The sequence below is a fragment of the Danio rerio genome, chromosome 17 (assembly GCF_052040795.2).
Source record: "Danio rerio strain M-AB ecotype USA chromosome 17, GRCz13ab, whole genome shotgun sequence".
NCBI lineage: Eukaryota > Metazoa > Chordata > Actinopteri > Cypriniformes > Danionidae > Danio > Danio rerio.
The window spans coordinates 11,942,937-11,962,500 of NC_141037.1; the positions used below are offsets into that span (position 1 = coordinate 11,942,937).

Below are 19,564 nucleotides of genomic sequence, written 5' to 3' on the forward strand. Positions count from 1 at the left end.
TTTTTAGTGGCTAAAAATTCGGTAAATCTCTAATATCAACACACTTCTAGATACCCATTGTTGCACATATCTGCTGTTTGATTGGCTCTAAAATCAATATATAGTAAAAGAGTCCAGAGCGAATTGTAATTGACTAATTTAATTGCGATTCTATACATGTAATATCATTTATCGGCACAGCCCTAGTTCATACTTTTAAGAATGTAATAATAAAAGATATATTTAGTGCAAAAGCAATACATACATCTTCAGCACACAGTACATCAAACACCAACTCATAGCAAGTTATTTCATAATAACATAACGCATGAAAGACAAATGCTATTAGCAGACTCTGTCAGAGTCCTGATCAGACACAGATTTTACCACTTTGATGGGTTTGGTTTTTTTGGTTATCAGAAATCAACGAGCCTGGTAACCCTTTGTTTATACATGCTCCATATTGCCTCTTTTCAAAAGGACACACAATGTTTACAGGGAGCTGTTGTTCATTGGCAGAAGCAGACGACAACTGCGACTTTTTGCCGCAACGTTTAATAGAGACGGAAAGTAAATAAACACCAGCGCCGTACAGCTGTGCGCATGCACAGTGCATGAACAAATGCGCTTTTAGTCAGTTTAACGTAAATGACCAATTTTTTTTTCGAAAGACCTGAAAATGTGTGGACTTTTTTTAAAGACATTTTTAGACAATCCCGCTTTCAAATTTATCCGGATTAGTGCAAACGTAGCCTATGGCTCTGTGTTGCTGCTACAAACCACATGAAGCCCATTTAATAACATTTGTACTCTAAGCTCACCTTAAAATAAATTACTATTTGAGATAATTTTACAGTGTTTATTAGTCACTCAAAGGCAGTTAAATAAATTTTTCGATTTGATCCCCCCCCCCCCACCCCCAATCTTCTCTTTTGCCGCATATTTGCAGTTTCAAAAAAAAAAAAAAAAAAAAAAGAGTGGTCTCTGGTCCTTTGAGGGGATTTACTGTTTTACTGATTTACTGAGTACTGATTTACTTTTTGCTGAATTGTCATATCAATTTACTTTTCATTAATTATGCCACTAATAAATTTTATCAATAAAAAAAACTTTTTTTGTTTCGTTTTGTAGTTACTAATACAACTTTGGCAATCTACAAAGGTTTTTAAAAAAAAGAGGTCAGCTGGATTACTTCTTTATTATATTGAATATGACCTAATTATTCAGTCCATTAGTCATTCAGGCAAGCAAGCAACTAGCTGGATTTCAAAAGTATGCCGTTTATTACATCCCCGCTGTGCATTTCTGGTCACAAACAAAAAAACGAATGTCAAATAAAAACTAAAAGACTTAATAAGAGGTATTTTGCTTGCATGCATGCATTAAGACTGCATTATTAATTGTGAAAACCAAACGCTCTAGATTTTCATGTGATGTTCAAATAATGCCGAGTGTGTCAGCCATGGCGCTAAATTTTGCCACACAAATACTTCAAAGCATTTCAAGCTTAATGAAAAGCACTCTAAACCTCACTTTGAAAAGGGGCAAAGCAATTCAAACCACATACTATGCCGGAGACCTGCCCACGTTCAAGACAAAAGCTTGTCCCAACCTGCTGGGTATTTCTTCCCTGCGAGTATTAAAGCTTTCAGTGGTTTGCAGAGCGAGGTAAGATACACCTTTCTGCTTCAAACTTCCCTTCAGCCTGTCACATGACTCTTGGTTGAGTGACCAAACAGGTTTTCTTTATGCCATGTAAGCAGTCCAGTTGTCAGACCTCCATTGCATGAGCCGTAGGGTTCATGGTGTTCAAACAGGTGGTCGGGCTTAAATTTATTTTTTATGAAGTGTTCACCTAACTATGTTCTCACAGAGCTGCAGGAAAGGCAGACCAAAACGCACCATCAAAACAGGACTGCTACATTTCTGCATGTTTCAACATGACACCGGTTGCTTAAACCAATACTCGAGCTTGCCAAATAAACTTAAAACACCTGCCAAATACACCAACCTCTCGATTGGCCTGATAAAGGGAATTGTTTAAACTACTCATTAGATGTGGTATGGGACTACACACTAGATTTCAGAGGCACAACTAAAATAACTTGTTGCAACAATAAAAACCTAATTTGCATGTCATCGATATACAATTATGGTGCGCCTCTGTATCACACAAATCCACCCAACACTCATTTACTGGTCAGGCTGGTGTTGGACTTTCCGGGTTGCTTTGCAACACATGGAATTCTGCAACTCACAAGATCATGATCTACATTTAGTCTAGACATATAAACACAAAACATTGTGACAACTAATATAAAATGACCTAAAAAGAGCCAAATCTAAGTCACCCATGTTCAATCAGTAAACAAAAGGACAACAAAAAATTGTTCTGACCACAAAAGCAACGCATCTTCTGTGAGGACATTTATCACCCCTGTTATGGGATGTACGGCCTGGTTTTGACAAGTCACATAACAGCTGACCAGCAGAAGATAAAAGCCACTCTTTGCACTCCTGATCCACAATTATCAAAACTGTAGAGCTCCAAAATACTCTTTTCACCTCCCCCCATTATGGAAAAACAAGGCTAGCGGATCAGCCCTCTGTGGGGAACAACTGACCTGTTAAAAACAAGTCAGGCCCCGGATCAAAATTTGGTTTCAGGAAAGTTTGTCTTTCAAAACAAAATTACAAAAAAAAATCTATTACATAAAGACTGACTGATATTTTTTTGTATAATCAGTCAAGACCATGTTTCTACATGTCAGATAACTAATAAGCAAAATCAATTTCTTTGTATTATCAATGAACAGTGCAACACTTTGAGTTCTGAAAGAAAAACTCATTCATTTCATTTTCTCCATAGGGAAATAGATTTATTCATTTTTTAACAAAAATTGGTAAGTCTTTATAGACTGACCTGTTTTTTTTTTTGACTCGACAGAGCCATAAAAATATATACATATGCAAAAAAAAGTGAATAAATAATAAAGATAATAATAATAATAATCATAATAATAATAGTATTAAAGAAAAAGTTAAACAAACGAAGACAATGACAGTTCAACACATTTACATACAATGAAAAAAATATATATTAAAATAAGTCATAACAAACATAATTCACAAAATAACACAGTGAACTATCATTAAATATAGTCGATCACACAGAAAGCAATTTTTGTTTTGAGAGGCGCATCTTTTGAATGGTTCATGGTTTTGAATGGCGAGAGTTTTTGGCGCTGCTTATACACCTTGTGTGTGTGTGTGTGTGTGTATATATATATATATATATATATATATATATATATATATATATATATATATATATATATATATATATATATATATATATATATATATATATATATATATATTTATTTATTTTTTTTTTTTTTTAAGGGTGTGAATCATGTATATGAAAAAAAAAATTGCAAGAATGATTACAATAGAGCAAAGAAAAAGTAAAATAAATAATGCTTTATGAATTTCCGGAGAGTGAAAAAGTATTCAAATACAGAAATTTAATATTGTAATGTAAAATAAAACCATATAATCTTCATTGTATTAATAAATCAGTATATTTTCTCTTCAATTAAGTTACAAAATGTTTCACAATATTGTGTCCGAATGCTTTACGCTTTCTTGAAATGTCTTTTTACATTGCATATCTTGCGATGTGACTATTGCGGACACGCACATTGCGATAACGATGCTGAAACGATATATTGTGCAGCCCTACTATAAAGTATGATATTTTCCTTTTACAATTTTCATATACTGTTTTGTGTCAAATCAAAGCTTGTAAATGTTGGGATTCTGGTTGGTTTGGTTTATGGCTTATAGCCTATAATGCTTGTGGGAAAATTACTTCTGGAGTGCTATTAAAATAAATTGTATGTGACGTACAATCTAGTCACCTTGACGTACAAACTATTCACCTAACCTATCTGGCCAAATTGATTAAATCATTTTGTAACTGAATTGTTCAAACCAACACCTTACACAGGGGCAAAGTTCAAACGTCCAATCGAGTTAAACATTACACGTTATTTGATTCTTCACCTCCAATAAACATGCTGTTTTCTCAGGTCAACTAATGCACGCAAACACTTTGTTTTTGTATTCAAAAAGTAGATGTGTTAGAAACATTTCTAATAAAGTGATAGAATCGTATCTTAAAATCAGCATGTTGTTGTTGGCATAATAGGACTAATGCTAAGTTTAAATCAGTATGCTTGGGCAAAGTATCATTTGTATGTCTTCTGAAAGACTTCCAAGGGGCTGAAAGATTGAGACGGAGATAAAGTTGGTTTTATATTCTTACATTCGTTCAGTGACAACTTGTGGCTCACTCCTTATATTGTGTATCATGGTACTTTGAATATTCAGTCTGAAATCACAAGTATGAATGACTTCAAAACAACATTAGAAGTATTTAATTGACTGTGAATAATGTTTACTTTGATAGCTAATATGATTTCCCCATTTAGAATGTGCAAAAAATATGTTTGTGGACTTACATTAGTAAAGAGAAAGAGAATTTGGAAATATATCACCAGCTTTACACCAATAGCAGAAAGTATGAACTATCAAATATGGGGAATGAAAACAAACATTTTACCTACGACCAACAAATCCGTATATCAGAGGTTTGAACTATCAAATATGACAGAATGAAAACAAACATTTTACATAGGACCAACAAATCCGTATATCTGAGGTTTGAACTTTGCAAAGAACAAGACAAAATGTGTTAAATGAGTAAAAACAAATGTAAAATGTAAACGAAGATAAACAGAACTCAAACTAGGAACAGGCCACTGCACCAAAAACAGTCTATAAGTTGTTTAATAGGGACTGAAAGTGAACTATGAGCTCTTTACAATTATTAAAAACCTTTAAAACTGTACTGAAAATAATTATATGCATTTATCGTGTAAAAAAGGAGATAAAAATCGCACAATAATGTATGTGATATTACTGCGTCTATCCTCATTAGCACTGAAGCTAACTGACAGAAACGCCATCACATACATCTGCTCTTTAAACGAGAAGACAAATATGAGTACTTAATCGATCACATGCTGTTAAACACACATGCATTATCAACAAAATATCCAAATCAAGTCATTAGAAGTCTATTAAAGGACGTATGTCCTCTTACGGGGGTGTTTTAGTGCTAGTTCCGCTCTGTATATGCCGAACCAAGTCAACAGGAAAAAACACAAAATAAATGCTACATTTTCATCACCTCGCATGCTAAATAAAGCCACTGAAAGTGCGGTAACGCCACAGATATTTGTATTTGTGACTGACACGTATGAGTAATGAGCCAAACATGAATTAATATAAGATTAAGAACTGACCTGAGCGAAAATAAAATTAAAGTCGGATGAGGAGGTGAATTCAGTTGCTTGAGAGGGAAACTCTTCGTCGTCTTGTTCTTCTGTCTGCACCGGAGAAAATTCAGCTCATCTTGACATGATTTTTAAGTCGTGTGTCCTTCAGGACTCAACGCTTCGTGCCTGTGTGGTTTTGTGTGTGTGTGTGTGTGTGATCAGATCAGGTGAGCGCGCAGCGGGCACTGCCTCATATATCGCGAGCACGCGCATACACACACACACACGAGCGCGCACTAAGTACAAAAAATAGAGCACTGTTTAAAATGGGCAAACTGTGCGTATTAAAATGACATATATTTGAGACACTAGTCTTGTAACGGATATTACATTAACTTAAAACTGTCCGTAGTTTATGTGTGTGAATGAGTGTGTGTGGATGTTTCCCAGTGATGGGTTGCGGCTTAAAGGGCATCCGCTGAGTAAAACATAAGCTGGATAAGTTGGTAGTTCATTCCGCTGTGGCGACCCCAGATTAATAAAGGGACTAAGCCGAAAAGAAAATGAATGATAATATAATATAATATAATATAATATAATATAATATAATATAATATAATATAATATAATATAATATAATATAATATAATATAATATAATATAATATTCTAATATAATATAGTATCAGCATATTTAAAAAAATTATTTAATTGCAACAGAAGCCAGAAGAACATTATTCACTATTGTTCTCTATATCTTGATTATAATTTCATAAATATGTATATACCCATCCCCTGGGTTTGTAAACCAAATAACACACACACACACACACACACACACACACACACACACACACACACACACACACACACACACACACACACACACACACACACGCACGCACACACACACACACACACACACACCCACACACACACACATAGACAATACAGACATAAACAAACACAATTACAACACAAAGAAGCATTTCTGAAATATGTGCACATTGGTTACACAGTGCTGGAGGATTCATGTGTGGGTTGCAACAGGGTTGAAGAACTCCTTGAAGAATCATCAGGTGCTTCAGGCACTCTATAAATAGACCTCTGCATAATTGAGGTCACTTCTATTAGATTTCTGCCAGGGCGTCTCTGACAGACTGTTTCCATGATTAAAAATGTACAACTGCCTTGACTTCAGTTTACAATGCTGTTATTTTATTTATATTAGGCGCTGGCAGTAAAAGTGTACAACACAGATCTCACAGTGGATTGTAATTCCATGCCCAGCGCTCAGTGTTTACATCTGTTGTTGTTTCTTTAATCATTGGATCATTAAGGCGATCTACATTCACACTGTATTTTATTTCAGGTCTAATTTTACATTAATAACACACTGTTCTTAATTGGCCACTATCACATGTCCCGCTAATACAATCATCATCAACATTACCATCATACATTTTCTGATGTGTCTAATGTATAGAACTTTATGACAACCCAAACCTTCCGGGATACTAACAGGCCCACCGAAAGCTAACTACAGCACTTATTTGCATGCAATTTATATAAAAAAGGAACATTGTTAGTAATGAACACTCTCATAAAATGCTACAGTCAGGTTCAAGAAGTAAAAAGCCCATTCATTTTCACTGTATGGGTACTGCTTTTAATAACTGATACATTTTAAAGACAGATATGCTTTTGTCAAACCAACCTTTTTGCGAGAATTTAACTTATTTTTAAAAATATTGATGTTAATTGCAGCCTTCATGCAGTCTCTCTAAGCTCTCAAAATATGTAAAACCAATTTGTTTCAATAAACATGGATTATATTGTTTTTAGACATAACAAACAACTCTACATGAAAACGTACATGAGTTATTTATTTAACCCAGTAGTTGAGTTAAAATATTTGGTGCTTTGTTGGGTTATCTTTAACCTTTTTTGAGTTATTTAGTATACTGTTGTGGTATATTTCTCATGTTCATAATTCTATTTTGACATTTGCAATGCTTCATGGGATTTGTAGTTCTTTTTTCCCTCATCATTAAAGCTTTTAAAGGAATTGTGTAAACAGGTTTCTTTCTTTTGTTGAACACAAAGGAAGATATACTGAAGAATATAGAAAAAACAGCCATTGACTTCCATGGTAGGGTTTGTGTCTACTATGGATGTCAATGGTTTATATATATATATATATATATATATATATATATATATATATATATATATATATATATATATATATATATATATATATATATATATATATATATATATATATATATATATATATATATATATATCTGTATAGTCTGTTTGATATTACGGAAAGAGAAGAGCATGAACAGACATTGACCTAAATAAACATGAAGCAAGTCTAACAGATTACAGGTTATAACTACACTGTTTTTAACTTTTCTATTCAAACTTATATTAATCAAACTGACTAAAATATTAAGTTAAACTTTGAAAAACTGAAAAAAAAGTAGTTGGAACATGATTAACTTATTTAAATAAGTTAAAGTAACATAAAAAAAATTGTAGTCATGATTTTTTTGTAAAGTGCTCTCATTTTAGCATAAGGGTTTTAGGCAAACATAATTTTGTTGTCTAATATGATGACATTCAAATATTTAGTATATAAGTGCTTGTGTTTCCTAAAAAATTGTAATATTTTGAACTTTTGAGTCACAATATACAGCTATAAAAATAAAATTACATAAAATTGCTGCTGATTTAAGTAAAATTAGCTGAAGCAACTCAATTCTTGAGATTATTTGGAGATAACTCAATTTGTTCAATCCACTTAAATTTGTTACATTAACTTAGTCGATTGGTGTTGGGATAGCATGAATAAATTATGTGGAACCCTGCATTTGGGAATTCGAGATTCTCCATTTCTCTGGGTTTATTAGTTATGGGTTTGGGGAAGCTGTTATTAGTTTTATTCTATAAAGGACTGATACAATATCTTCCAAATTTCAAATGAAAACATTGTCATTTAGAGCATTTTTAAGTTGGTCAAAATAACAAAAGTTTTTATTTGATGTGCTATATGTGCCCAAAGCTATTGATTTCTTAGCTTTAAATAAACTAAACTTTAAATAAACACGTCTAAAACTTACTTCTACTTACATTTTAAATTGATTTATGCTAAAATGGCTACATATTTATATTAAATTGGGAAGAAATTTGATCAGAACTGTGTAGAATGAAACAAAAACTTGTTTTACTCAAACTGAGATTTTTTTTTTCATGTCTGTACATCAGAATTTATAAAATAGACTTAGCAGTCAAAGCAAGACAAAGCCATACACATTTGCTTGGATATTTCCTTACAAAATGTCACATTTTGCAAGAATATTTTAGAGATTTATAACAAAATGTGCAGTAAATCATAGAATTAAAGTTTATCCACTGCTTCTTTGCTGAATTTAATTACTCATAATGTCATTAGAAATTGATAACCAAAAAAAAAAAAAACAACAGTACGAAAATAAAGACACTGTTGGTTCACCTTGATAATTTGGACCTCATTAAAAATGAATATATAAAATAAGGGACGTATACATTCATATTTATGTATATGTATAATGTTTATCCTTACAAGTCACAAAAAGTGAGTCATTTTCTTCTTTTACCATTAATAACAACACAGAAAGCAGCATGTGTATGAGGCTGCTGCAATTTATTTGCCCAATATAATACAATTGTCACAATATTGACATCTGATGTACTCCTACATGCAGGTTTCTTAACACTTTTAGCCTGTAAGCAACCCTGTGCTGCATTTACAAACCACTATGAACACAAAACAGCAAATTATCACATTCATTTCAAACTTGGAAAGATTAAAACATTTGAAAAATAACAACAGCCCAAAGCATTCCACATTAGAATTCTTAGAATGCACCTGGATGACATCATCGCCTGACATTCTACTACTTGCTTTTGTGGGTTGTAGTTTTGGCATATCCAGTTGCAGATTGATCGGTTTACTATTAACAGTTTGTTATCAGAAAACATTTGTCATCATGAAGTCAGATCACAGTCCCTGTGTACTACTCAAGTACACCCCCAACATGCCGGAGAACCATCTTGATGTTTCTAATGAGCCGCATGTTGAGGTTGGAAAGATAGGGAGAAAGGAGAAAAAGAGAAGCTCCTGGAAGTGGCCAGTCCTCCATCGCAAAACTGGAAAATACGACCTTGTCCAGGCTGCGAAGGACTACCAGTATGAAGCTGAGGTAAATCAGAAAGTTTCTTGTCAGCCCACTGAAACACCCGTTGGGCCTGATGAGGTTACTGAAGGGAGAAAGGTAAAAAAGGGCTTCTGGAAGTGGCCAGTCTTCCATCGCAAAACTAGAACATACGACCTCGTCCAGGCCACGAAGGACTACCATGAAGCCATGTTAAATCAAGAAGTTTCTAGTCAGTTCATTGAAACACCCGTTGGGCCTGATGAGGTTGCTGCAGCGAGAAAGGAAAAAAAGGGCTTCTGGAAGTGGCCAGACTTCCTTTGCAAAACTAGAACATACGACCTCGTCCAGGCCACGAAGGACTACCAGGAAGCCATGTTGAAGCCAAAAGTTTCTTGTCAGCCCATTGAAACACCCATTGGGCCTGATGAGGTTCCTGAAGCAAGAAAGGAAAAAAAGGGCTTCTGGAAGAGACTCACTCATCTCTTCACTTCGAAGTCTAGTAGAGGTAAAATCACACTCACAAGTGATTATGATACAAGTATTGTTTAACAGCCAAAAATCTAATCAAGTAATAATTTATAACTTGTCTTGTATATACTATTTCAATATATTAATGTCATTGGCCCATGAACAATTCCTGCTTGATGTCAAACTATTTCATAACCTTAACAAAAGGCAAATCCAATCATACCTTAACGCTAAAACAGCCATCACAGCAATATTTATCAATATATGGAAATTTTTGTATTCTTGGAAGCTGTGAAAATTAAAAATGTAAAACAGGATATATGTTAGAACCACTGTTAATGTTTACATCCCTCAAAATGGTCTATAGAAATGTGATATATGAAAATATATGCAAATTACAAATATGACATACAAGTTAATCATAGCCATATATGTTAAATGATTGCAAAATGGTCGTTTATGTATGTTTTTTCAGCCATTTGCATTATAAATACGTACATATGTACAAAAATAAGTAGCAAAAAATGAGCAAATATGTAATATGTACAAATATATTTGCTATAATTATATTTGTATGTGTTTATTTGTGGCTACACACACATTACATACAGTATATCAAATTTACATATACACAGATTTCCTTGTGGGATGAAATTAAAACAAGTCTCTATATGTGACTTTACATTCATAGACTAATTAAAAAATCTGTATTATATAAATTATATTTACATAACGGTGACTTGATTCATATTACAGCTTCTGCTTCAGAGGACCATGTCCCTGCTGCTGAGCAGCTAGAGGAGGACGTCACAGAAAATGGTAAGATAAGAATTGTTATTAGTATTACAAACGTGAAAAAAAAAAAATATATATATATATCTAAAATTGTACATCATTCTGACTACAGTTGTTTATTTTTTTATCAGACATCATTTTAAGGCAATACAAAATTGGTGACAAGCTGGGCAAAGGTGGATTCGGCTCAGTCTACAAAGCCACACGTCGCAGGGATGGACTTGAGGTGCTTTCACTAACAAAACATTGCTTTATCATTGCTTTATTTAAAACTTCTACCACATGCTAACTGCTAATTCTTTGCTTTATTGATCAGGTTGCTGTGAAATATACTGTAAAGTCACCGATGATGAAGGAAATCAAAGTGGTGAGTAGTCCAGATACAATTCAATGTCATGATTTGATTTGATTCTAGATTTGATTTTCTTAGGATGGGACAAAAACGGGATTGAAGACATTATATAGTAAATGAAAACATGTCCTTTTAGTAAGTACGTAAACAAGTAAAGTAAGGCTTTTGTTTTGCTGTGTGCTTTCCTTTTATAAATTAGAGGTAACCACTGTAATTGAATCATGATCTAAACAAAGATGACAGCACACATGAAGAACGAGCAGCTTACATTCAAACTAGACTTTATCGTGTAGAAATTAAAACAGAAGTGAAAACAAAATGGTTTTGTGAAACTATTGGCCTACTACATAAAACATCTGAAGAAAAAAAAAACAGTAGATCAGCTAAAGACTCCATTTACAACTGTATTTAGATAAATCCACTTGATTAGTTTGTTTCAGAGCCTTATATGTATGCTAATGTCAGATTACTATTGAGTTTTCATTAAGAGAGCTTTAGGAAACCATCTAATTGTCATCATTTCTCTCTTTAGCCTGGTTATGTCAAACCCCTCCCGACAGAAATTGCCCTGGCAATCATGGCCAACAATGGTCCCTACGTCCCCGAGATAATCAAACTCATAGACTGGGTGGACAACGATGACCACTACATTATAATCATGGAGCGACCCACACCTTGTATGGACTTGCTTCGCTTCTTAAACCACAACAACAAACCTCTTGATGAGAAGATGGGACGCCATATAATGTGGCAGGCCATTCATGCTGCGAGGGTTTGCTTTGATCGCGGTGTCTTCCATCGGGACATAAAACTTGAAAACCTCCTGGTGAATCCAGACACTTTGGAGGTAAAGCTAATAGACTTCGGCTGTGGTTCGACCGTAAAGAGATCCGGCTACAAAGTCTTCTGTGGTAAGTGTTATGAACTTTGTTGTCAGAAAAACCACACACTAAAGATTCTGTTTAAATATATAAACCATTGGATGATATCTTTTTTTTTTTCTAGGCACAAGAGAATATTTCCCTCCGGAGTATGAAATGTGTGGCAGGTACCATGCACAGCCGGCGACTGTTTGGTCTCTAGGGATCGTCCTGTTTGCAATGATGTGTGGGGCTTTACCTAGTATCTCCGACCACTCCTTGATCAGGAACTATCGTTGGACTAGCCCTGATCTGTCAAAAGGTGAGAGCTTCATCAAAGTGTAAAGAGAGCAGGTCTTATAACTATTTTTGACGGACGAGCGTGTGCAACCATTGTAATCGATCTGATAATGTAATGTAATCTGATTTTAAGACGTTATAAACTGCTTGCTATGCTGGTTAATGTTGCACACCGACATCGTCTTATTATATCATTCTACTTTTTATGTACAGTCATGAACACGCTTGTATGTAGAGCGAGCAGTTTGACTGTTAATGATTCCTAGTCATTTCTCCCGTAGGCAACTAAATCGGAAATACTTAGGCACTTCGGCATTGTAGAATACGGTCTATAAACTATTAACCTTAAACATCCCATTCTTCTTTCTGCACAGAATGCTGCCGGATGATCTGCGGTTGTCTGCAGCCAGACCCAGATGAGAGACTCGATCTGCAGCAGATGCATCTCCATAACTGGTTTAAGGTATGAAGCCTTTTCACTTTTGTTGATCATCTTAAGCAGAGGTGTCCAAACTAGAGTCTGCAGGCCAAAGTTGGCCCCTTGGTAACTTGATTTGCCCTTTGATTTCGCCCAACATCCCATCTGAGAAGAGAGTGTGAATAACAACAAAAACGCAAATTGAAAGTAAATGATTCGATTAAATGTTATATTAAATATAAATAGTCACTCAATAAATAGAGGAAGACATCGGCGATGCACATCAAGGCAATGTTTAGTAATTTAAAAAGTAATGTTTTTAATGTACGAATACATACTCCATTAGTTAGTATAAATCAATGCTCTCTAGTTTTGTTTAAATGTTGAATGACTTAGGAAATCACCAATAGCAACTTTAATGTAATGAGTTTGGTATACTTTGGTCCAACAAGCTCAATCAAGACTGGTTTTTGGCCCTTCATGAAAAAAGTTTGGACACCGCTGATCTTAAGTCTTATAGCATTACCTTACCCCCCCAAAAAAGAAAATTCTGTCATTAATTACTCACCCTCATGTCGTTCCAACCCACTGAGACTTTCATCTTAAGATTAAGATATCAGGAGAGCTCAACCCCGTTCCTGGAGATCTACCTTCCTGCAGATTTCAGTTGCAACTCATATCAAACACACCTGCCTGTAATGATCAAGTGCTGTTCAGGTCCTAATTAATTGCTTCAGGTGTGCTTGATCAGAGTTGGAGCTGAACTCTGGAGGAAGGTAGATCTTCAGGAACATGGTTGAGCACCTCTGTCTTAGATCAAAAAAAAAGAACTTTTTTAAACAATGGATGTGACTTTAACTCTAATCATATAAAGGTATTTGTAAGCCTACAAAAAAAAAAATACAGAAGATGAGCAAAAGTCTCAGGGGATTGCAATGAGTGATTAAGAGCGGGGTTTTCATTTGTTGGTGTACTAATCCTTTAAACTGTGTCCAAAATGTAATGCATTCAGACAAATAACACTGATTTATGTTTCAGGTCATGGAGTAAGACAGGAGAAACAACTCAGCGACCCTAGCACACCTGAGGACTGCTGAATTGAATTGCTCTTTGTATTGTATTGTTGCCTTGTCAACTTCTTTAATAATGCAGGGCAAATGAATGTATTGTTTTTATATTATTATTATACACATATGCAAATGCACTATATATGTCATGTGTGTGTCTTTTATACTGGTGAATTATTAAACATTATAAAATCAACATCATTTCCTTGTTTTTATTTATTATGTGACCAGTTACTGATTGTACACGGACTTCATACTTTTTTTCTTACAGGTTTCACCTTTTAAAAGACTTTTTAAGACATTTTAAGACCTTTTTGAATGAAATTTTAGACTCAAAGCGCTAAAGATTAAGGATTTTTTCAAATTACCCAGATGGAAAAAATATTTATTTCACCTATCAAAAAAAAAAAAAAATGTAATACTAATAATACATTATTAATGAACAATTCAAATATTTTAGATTTAACTTTTTAGCTAAATATTTTAAATAATGTATAAAAACAAGCAAGCTCTACTTGTATCCATACAGTTTTTTCCCCAACATGAACTTCTAAACTTCCTTTATGTCTGTAGCTGTATATTTTGACTCAAAAACCTGTATTTTGCCCTAAAAATACACTCACTGGCCACTTTATTAAATACACCGTGCTAGAGTTGGACCCCCTTTTGCATTCAGACCTGCCTTAATCCTTCATAGATTCAACAAGATATTGGAAATATTCCTCAGAGATTTTGCTCCATATTGACATATTAGCATCACACAGTCGCTGCCGATATGACGGCTGCACATCCATGATGCGACTCTTTCAGTCCGCCACATTACAAAGGTGCTCTTTTGGACTGAGTCTGGTGACTGTGGAGGCCATTTGGGTACGGTGAACTCATTGTCAAGGCATTTGCACCCACAGAACTGCCACTCACTGGATATTTTCTCTTTTTCGGACCATTCCCTGTAAACCCTAGAGATGGTTGTGCATAAAGATCCCAGTAGATCAGCGGTTTCTGAAATAATCAGACCAGCCCGTCTGGCACCAACAACAATGTCACATTTAAAGTCAATTAAATCAACTTTCTTCCCCATTCTGATGCTCGGTTTGAACTGCAGCAGTCCGTCTGGACCATGTCTGCATGCCTAAATGCATTGAGTTGCTGCCATGTGATTGGGTGATCAGAAATTCGTGTTAACGAGCAGTTGGACAGGTGTACCTAATAAAGTGGCCGGTGAGTGTATGTAGGACACACAAACACTTATAGACTTAATGTTTGACTGTCATCACTTCAGACAACCAAATGATGTTTGCTAAAATAATACACCTTAAAAACTTGACAAAAAGAAGAATACTTTTTTTTATTTAGTTAATCATGTTACAAATACATTTTTAAACTCATTTTATCAAGTTAGTCAGGTTTCAACTAAATATTTTGAGTTCAACAAAGTTTAACTTTGTAACAATTTTAGTCAGTTTAAGTTGAGATGACTAGAAAAGTTGATTCAATTGATTCAACAGAAAAACTTTCAAGCAGCAAAAATTATGACCCATAGATGTTAGAAATGCAATAGATTTAAGAGCTAATTAATTTTTTGAGTGAACATTTTTTGTTCATTATCTTCTATTATTTTACCTTAAGATTTGGAACAAATACCCAAATTGAATGTTCCAAAATATACAATAGGCTCAGAAACAAGCTTTCCCTAAATATATGTTAGTCTTAAGTGTTCTACAGACAGCAAAATGCCAGAAGTGCATGTAGGATGTCACTGGCAGAAATCAGTCATACAAAACACTGCCAACAGTGATCTTCCCTCTTAAAGGTGATGATGAAGATGAAAAATACAGCTATGATCACTTTTAAATGAACATGCTGTGATTTAATTTGTAACCCTAACCCTAATCAAACACACCTTACTAGACATACTAGAAACTTCCTTGCAGGTGTGTTGAAGCAAGTTAAAGCTAAACTCAGCAGCACACTGGCCCTCCAGGACCGAGTTTGGACATCTCTGCTCTAGGGTCTTAAGTGATTTTGGGGCCCCTAAGATGTTTTGACATGCCCTGACATTTTTGCTTATTTTAGCTACGTGTTAGCCAACATGTGTTTTATTTTTTTGTATTCAGCACAGACTGTGGCACAGTAATATGTGAGAAATATGGATGTACATGCTTGCGTTTTATATATATATATATATATATATATATATATATATATATATATATATATATATATATATATATATATATATATATATATATATATGAAAATTATTTTGTTCTCTCATTCAACTAAAACATTACAATGGTTTACATTTTGTAAAGTCTATTTTGGGTCAGCTCAGCTGTATGCGTGGGAGTGACAATGGTCATGAATAATTCACACCTGTAAAGACAAAGGACACTCCCCCACTGGCTAATGTTCACCCATCAAGGGCATTGTAAAGTAATGTCCAGCTGCAAAAGCAAGCCCAAACTATAAACCTGATGTATTATGACCATGTAAACACTATGGGTATACAATGTATGTGCATGTTACCCGCCTCAGGCTGAGGAGACCCAAACGGGTAAGTGAAATGTTTAAACTGCAGAGAAGTAAAGACACAAATCAATACGAGCTCTGACGTTCTTTAATGAACTCTGACCCGAGCTGCTCTGTTCAACGTCTTTTATGCATGAAGCGCCCTCTACAGGATATACAAAAAACAACTTTGGGTTTAGCCCAACAATACATTATAGTTAATGTATTCAAAATAAATCCATTCAATCAGCTAAATTTTTGTAGGGGGGTCCTTTTTTCATCATTTATATATATGCACACATTACATATTTATTGACCCTTTACATGCACTTGTACAGCAAGGGCAAGAATATATTTGAAAAAGTATAAAACATGTTTGCAAAACTGTTTTAATAAAAACTTTCTTGTGCATTAATCCAGCATTTGATAATAATTTCTGAATGACTTTCAGACACTGAAGTGGGGTCGTGACAAAAGCTTTAAACACAAGAAAAAATTATATTTTAAACTTGAAAAAATATGAAGGTGTTCCCAAAAACAGTGTTTCTCAGCCACGTTCCTGGAGGACCACCAGAACTGCATGTTTTGGATGTCTCCTTTGTCTGTCACACCATTACAGGTCTTTTAGCCTCTGCTAATGAGCTGATGATCTGAATCAGGTGCGTTTGGTTAAGGAGATATCGAAAATGTGCAGAGCTGATGGTTGAGAAACACTGCCCTAAAGGCGCTAATGTCCAACTGTAGAGTACAAACATGTACCTTTTTAAAAGGTACCGCTCCTGTGACCATTTTTGTAGCTTTACTTCTAAGAGTGTATCACTTTAATTCTAATAGCTTTATGAAAACCCTATGATAAAATGAATGGAAAAAGTACTTTCAAAACAAGTGTTGCAGGAAAAAACGGAAAGATGTACTCCATTGCCACATGGTATAAAACAGAAATTACTGGAGGTAATAATGTGGTTGCATAGATGTCAAAAGATCAAACTATAACAGGATCAGCGATATAATCTCACTGCAGCGTCTCCACATTTACAGTGCTGAGGGTCACGTCATTGTAGATGCTGAGACCTGTGATCTGGTTGAGCTCGAAGACCCGATGCTTGAATTCCAGAAGGTGTGATTTGTTCACAGCCACTTTATATTCAGTGTCAGTGATTAAGATCTTCATCTGAAATTAAAAACAAATGCAATCAGTTGTAAATGAGCGGAGTGCGCTGTTTTGACCAAACATGGCAGGAGTCAAATGCACAACCTTGCAGAACCGCTTTGTCTCACAATACAGTATTTTAGTGATGCTATTTCAGGATTTCTTTTTCCGCTGTTCCACTGACAACCAGCTGTCTGATATCTTTAGACCAGGGGTGCCCAAACTCAGTTCTGGAGGGCCAGTATCCTGCATATTTTAGTTCCAACCCCAATTAAACTCACCTGAACCAGCTAATTAAGCTCTTACTAAGTATACTAGAACTTCCAGCCAGGTGTGATGAAGGAAGTTGGAGCTAAACAATGCAGGACACCGGCCCTCCAGGAACAAGTTTGGACACCCCTGCATAAGACATTCTCAAATGTCTTACAAGGGTTAGGTCACCCAAAAATGTTATTACTCTTATTAATTTCTGACCTTCATGTAATTCCCTACAACTTTTGATCATTTTCTGAACACAAATTAAGATATTTTAGATGAAACCTGAGAGCTCTCTTACAGTATATCCTCCATAAACAGCAATGATTCTAACCAGCCTGATCGCACAAGGAAACTTAACCATTTTACGTTTTGTCAGTTTAGTGGCTAATTTGTACACTAGAAATGATTAGATAAATATTACATATTTTATAAATGTAAATATACGTAAAATATTAGATTTTTAAGGCAGCACAGTGACTCAGTGGTTAGCACTGCTGTCTCACAGCAAGAAGGTTGCTGTTTCGAGTCCCAGCTGGGCTTGTTGGCCTTTCTGTGCGGAGTTTGCATGTTCTCCTCATGTTGGCGTGGGTTTCCTCTGGGTGCTCCGATTACCTCCACAGTTCAAAGACATGCACTATAGGTAAATTGAATAAACTAAATTGGCCGTAGTGTATGAGTGTGAATGAGTGTGTATGGATGTTTCCCAGTACTGGGTTGCGGCTGGAAGGGCATTTGTTGTGTTAAACATATGCTGAATAAGTTGGCGGTTCATTCAGCTGTGGCAACCTCTGATGAATAAAGGGACTAAAGAAAAATGAATGAATAAATGAGTTCTGAAGATAAGAAGAGGTCTCAGGGCATTGAAACAACATCAGGGTGAGTGATTTATAACAGAATTTGTATTTTTTCCTGTGAGCTAATTACCTAAAAACACTATAAAGATATTTGTTTAATTGAACGAAAACTACTGAAATATAATATATATATAAATGTTTGTTGTCCTGCTCACCTCAAAAGGCTTTCCTGGGACAAACGGGAAGGAGGGAAGCTCACGCTCTTCTCTGCCCCAGTTGTTTCCAATCATGCTGTTCCGCACAATCACTGGCTTTCCTCCTTCACTGAAGCGAGGGTTTATATGAAATGCAATGTCATTGCCTCTTCTTAAGTTAACAGTGAACCTAATTAGAAGACAAAACATATGATTAGGTTCTTGAAATACACATGGCTGACATAAAGGAGACTGTCACAAATGTTTGATGAAGTTTAATTTACCTCAATATAATACACATCCCCAGTCTTACTATGAACAATTTATTAGTTGGTATTATAAGCAAGAAAAATATTAAAATTAAAATGTTTTTATTTTAATATTTCACCTTATTTTAATAAAACAATATTTATGCACTTTTTGTACAGTATATAAAAATTGATTAGTTGACTTTACCTAAAAAGTAAGCAAACCTGTTATTGCATTTCATTATTAAGTGAATTGCTGGCAGCTAGCTTTCTGTGACTCTCACATGTTCCCACCTGAAGCTAAGTAGAGCTGCGCCCGCTCAGTACCTGGATGGGAGACCACAGGGCAAAGCTAGGTTGCTGCCGGAAATAGTGTTAGTGGGACCAGCAGGGGGTGCTCAACCTGCAGTCTGTGTGGGTCCTAATGCCCCAGAATATTGCTCAGTGAATGCCATTTTGGATGAGATGTTAAATCGAGGCCCTGACTCTGTGGTTGTTGAAAATCTGAGGATGTCCTTAGAAAAAGCATAGGGGTTTAATCCTGGCCAAATTTGCCCGCTGGCCTCTGTCCATCATGGCTTCCTAACCATCCCCATATGATAATTGGTTTAATTGCAG

At 35.1% G+C, this 19,564-nt stretch overlaps 3 protein-coding genes across 8 annotated transcripts in view; 1 reads left to right on the forward strand and 2 right to left on the reverse strand.

Moving 5' to 3' along the window:
- The window catches only part of fbxo34 (F-box protein 34), a 30,347-nt gene extending 24,798 nt beyond the window's left edge, over positions 1-5,549 (reverse strand). The window contains exon 1 of the mRNA NM_001305546.1: positions 5,352-5,549. The gene's annotated coding sequence lies outside the window, so the exon portion shown is untranslated. The remainder of the gene's footprint in view (positions 1-5,351) is intronic.
- Positions 5,550-7,732: 2,183 nt separating this feature from the next.
- LOC110438057 (uncharacterized) lies at positions 7,733-13,886 on the forward strand. 2 transcript variants are annotated; one of them, XR_015512899.1, is made up of 8 exons: positions 7,733-10,036; positions 10,756-10,818; positions 10,926-11,020; positions 11,111-11,161; positions 11,679-12,057; positions 12,152-12,328; positions 12,681-13,348; positions 13,505-13,614. XR_015512899.1 is itself a non-coding variant. In XM_087290007.1 (8 exons), exons 1-8 carry the CDS (start codon positions 9,133-9,135, stop codon positions 13,772-13,774), a joined length of 1,770 nt encoding a protein of 589 aa, XP_087146133.1. In that variant the 5' UTR covers positions 7,733-9,132; the 3' UTR covers positions 13,775-13,886. The 2 variants fall into 2 exon arrangements, 1 of the variants encoding a protein (XP_087146133.1); XM_087290007.1 differs by lacking the exon at positions 13,505-13,614 and adding an exon at positions 13,763-13,886 and having other exon boundaries at positions 12,681-12,769.
- A 2,507-nt stretch (positions 13,887-16,393) lies between these two features.
- The window catches only part of lgals3b (lectin, galactoside binding soluble 3b), a 15,547-nt gene continuing 12,376 nt past the window's right edge, over positions 16,394-19,564 (reverse strand). For 4 of the 5 annotated variants that reach the window (XM_087288627.1, NM_214693.3, XM_087288629.1 and 1 more), the window contains 2 exons: positions 18,720-18,888; positions 16,394-17,473 (listed from right to left, as the gene is read on the reverse strand). In XM_087288627.1, coding sequence (XP_087144753.1) covers positions 17,315-17,473; positions 18,720-18,888 — 328 coding nt within the window. In that variant the 3' untranslated portion in view covers positions 16,394-17,314. The remainder of the gene's footprint in view (positions 17,474-18,719; positions 18,889-19,564) is intronic. The other variant, XR_015512459.1, reaches the window with a different exon arrangement.

Coding starts and splice junctions, on each gene's coding strand:
- LOC110438057 (XM_087290007.1), top strand. CDS start 9,133: ATGAACACAAAACAGCAAATTATCACATTCATTTCAAACTTGGAAAGA. Junction 10,819..10,925: donor GGAGGACGTCACAGAAAATG/GTAAGATAAGAA, acceptor TTTTTTTATCAG/ACATCATTTTAAGGCAATAC. Junction 11,162..11,678: donor TGATGAAGGAAATCAAAGTG/GTGAGTAGTCCA, acceptor TTCTCTCTTTAG/CCTGGTTATGTCAAACCCCT.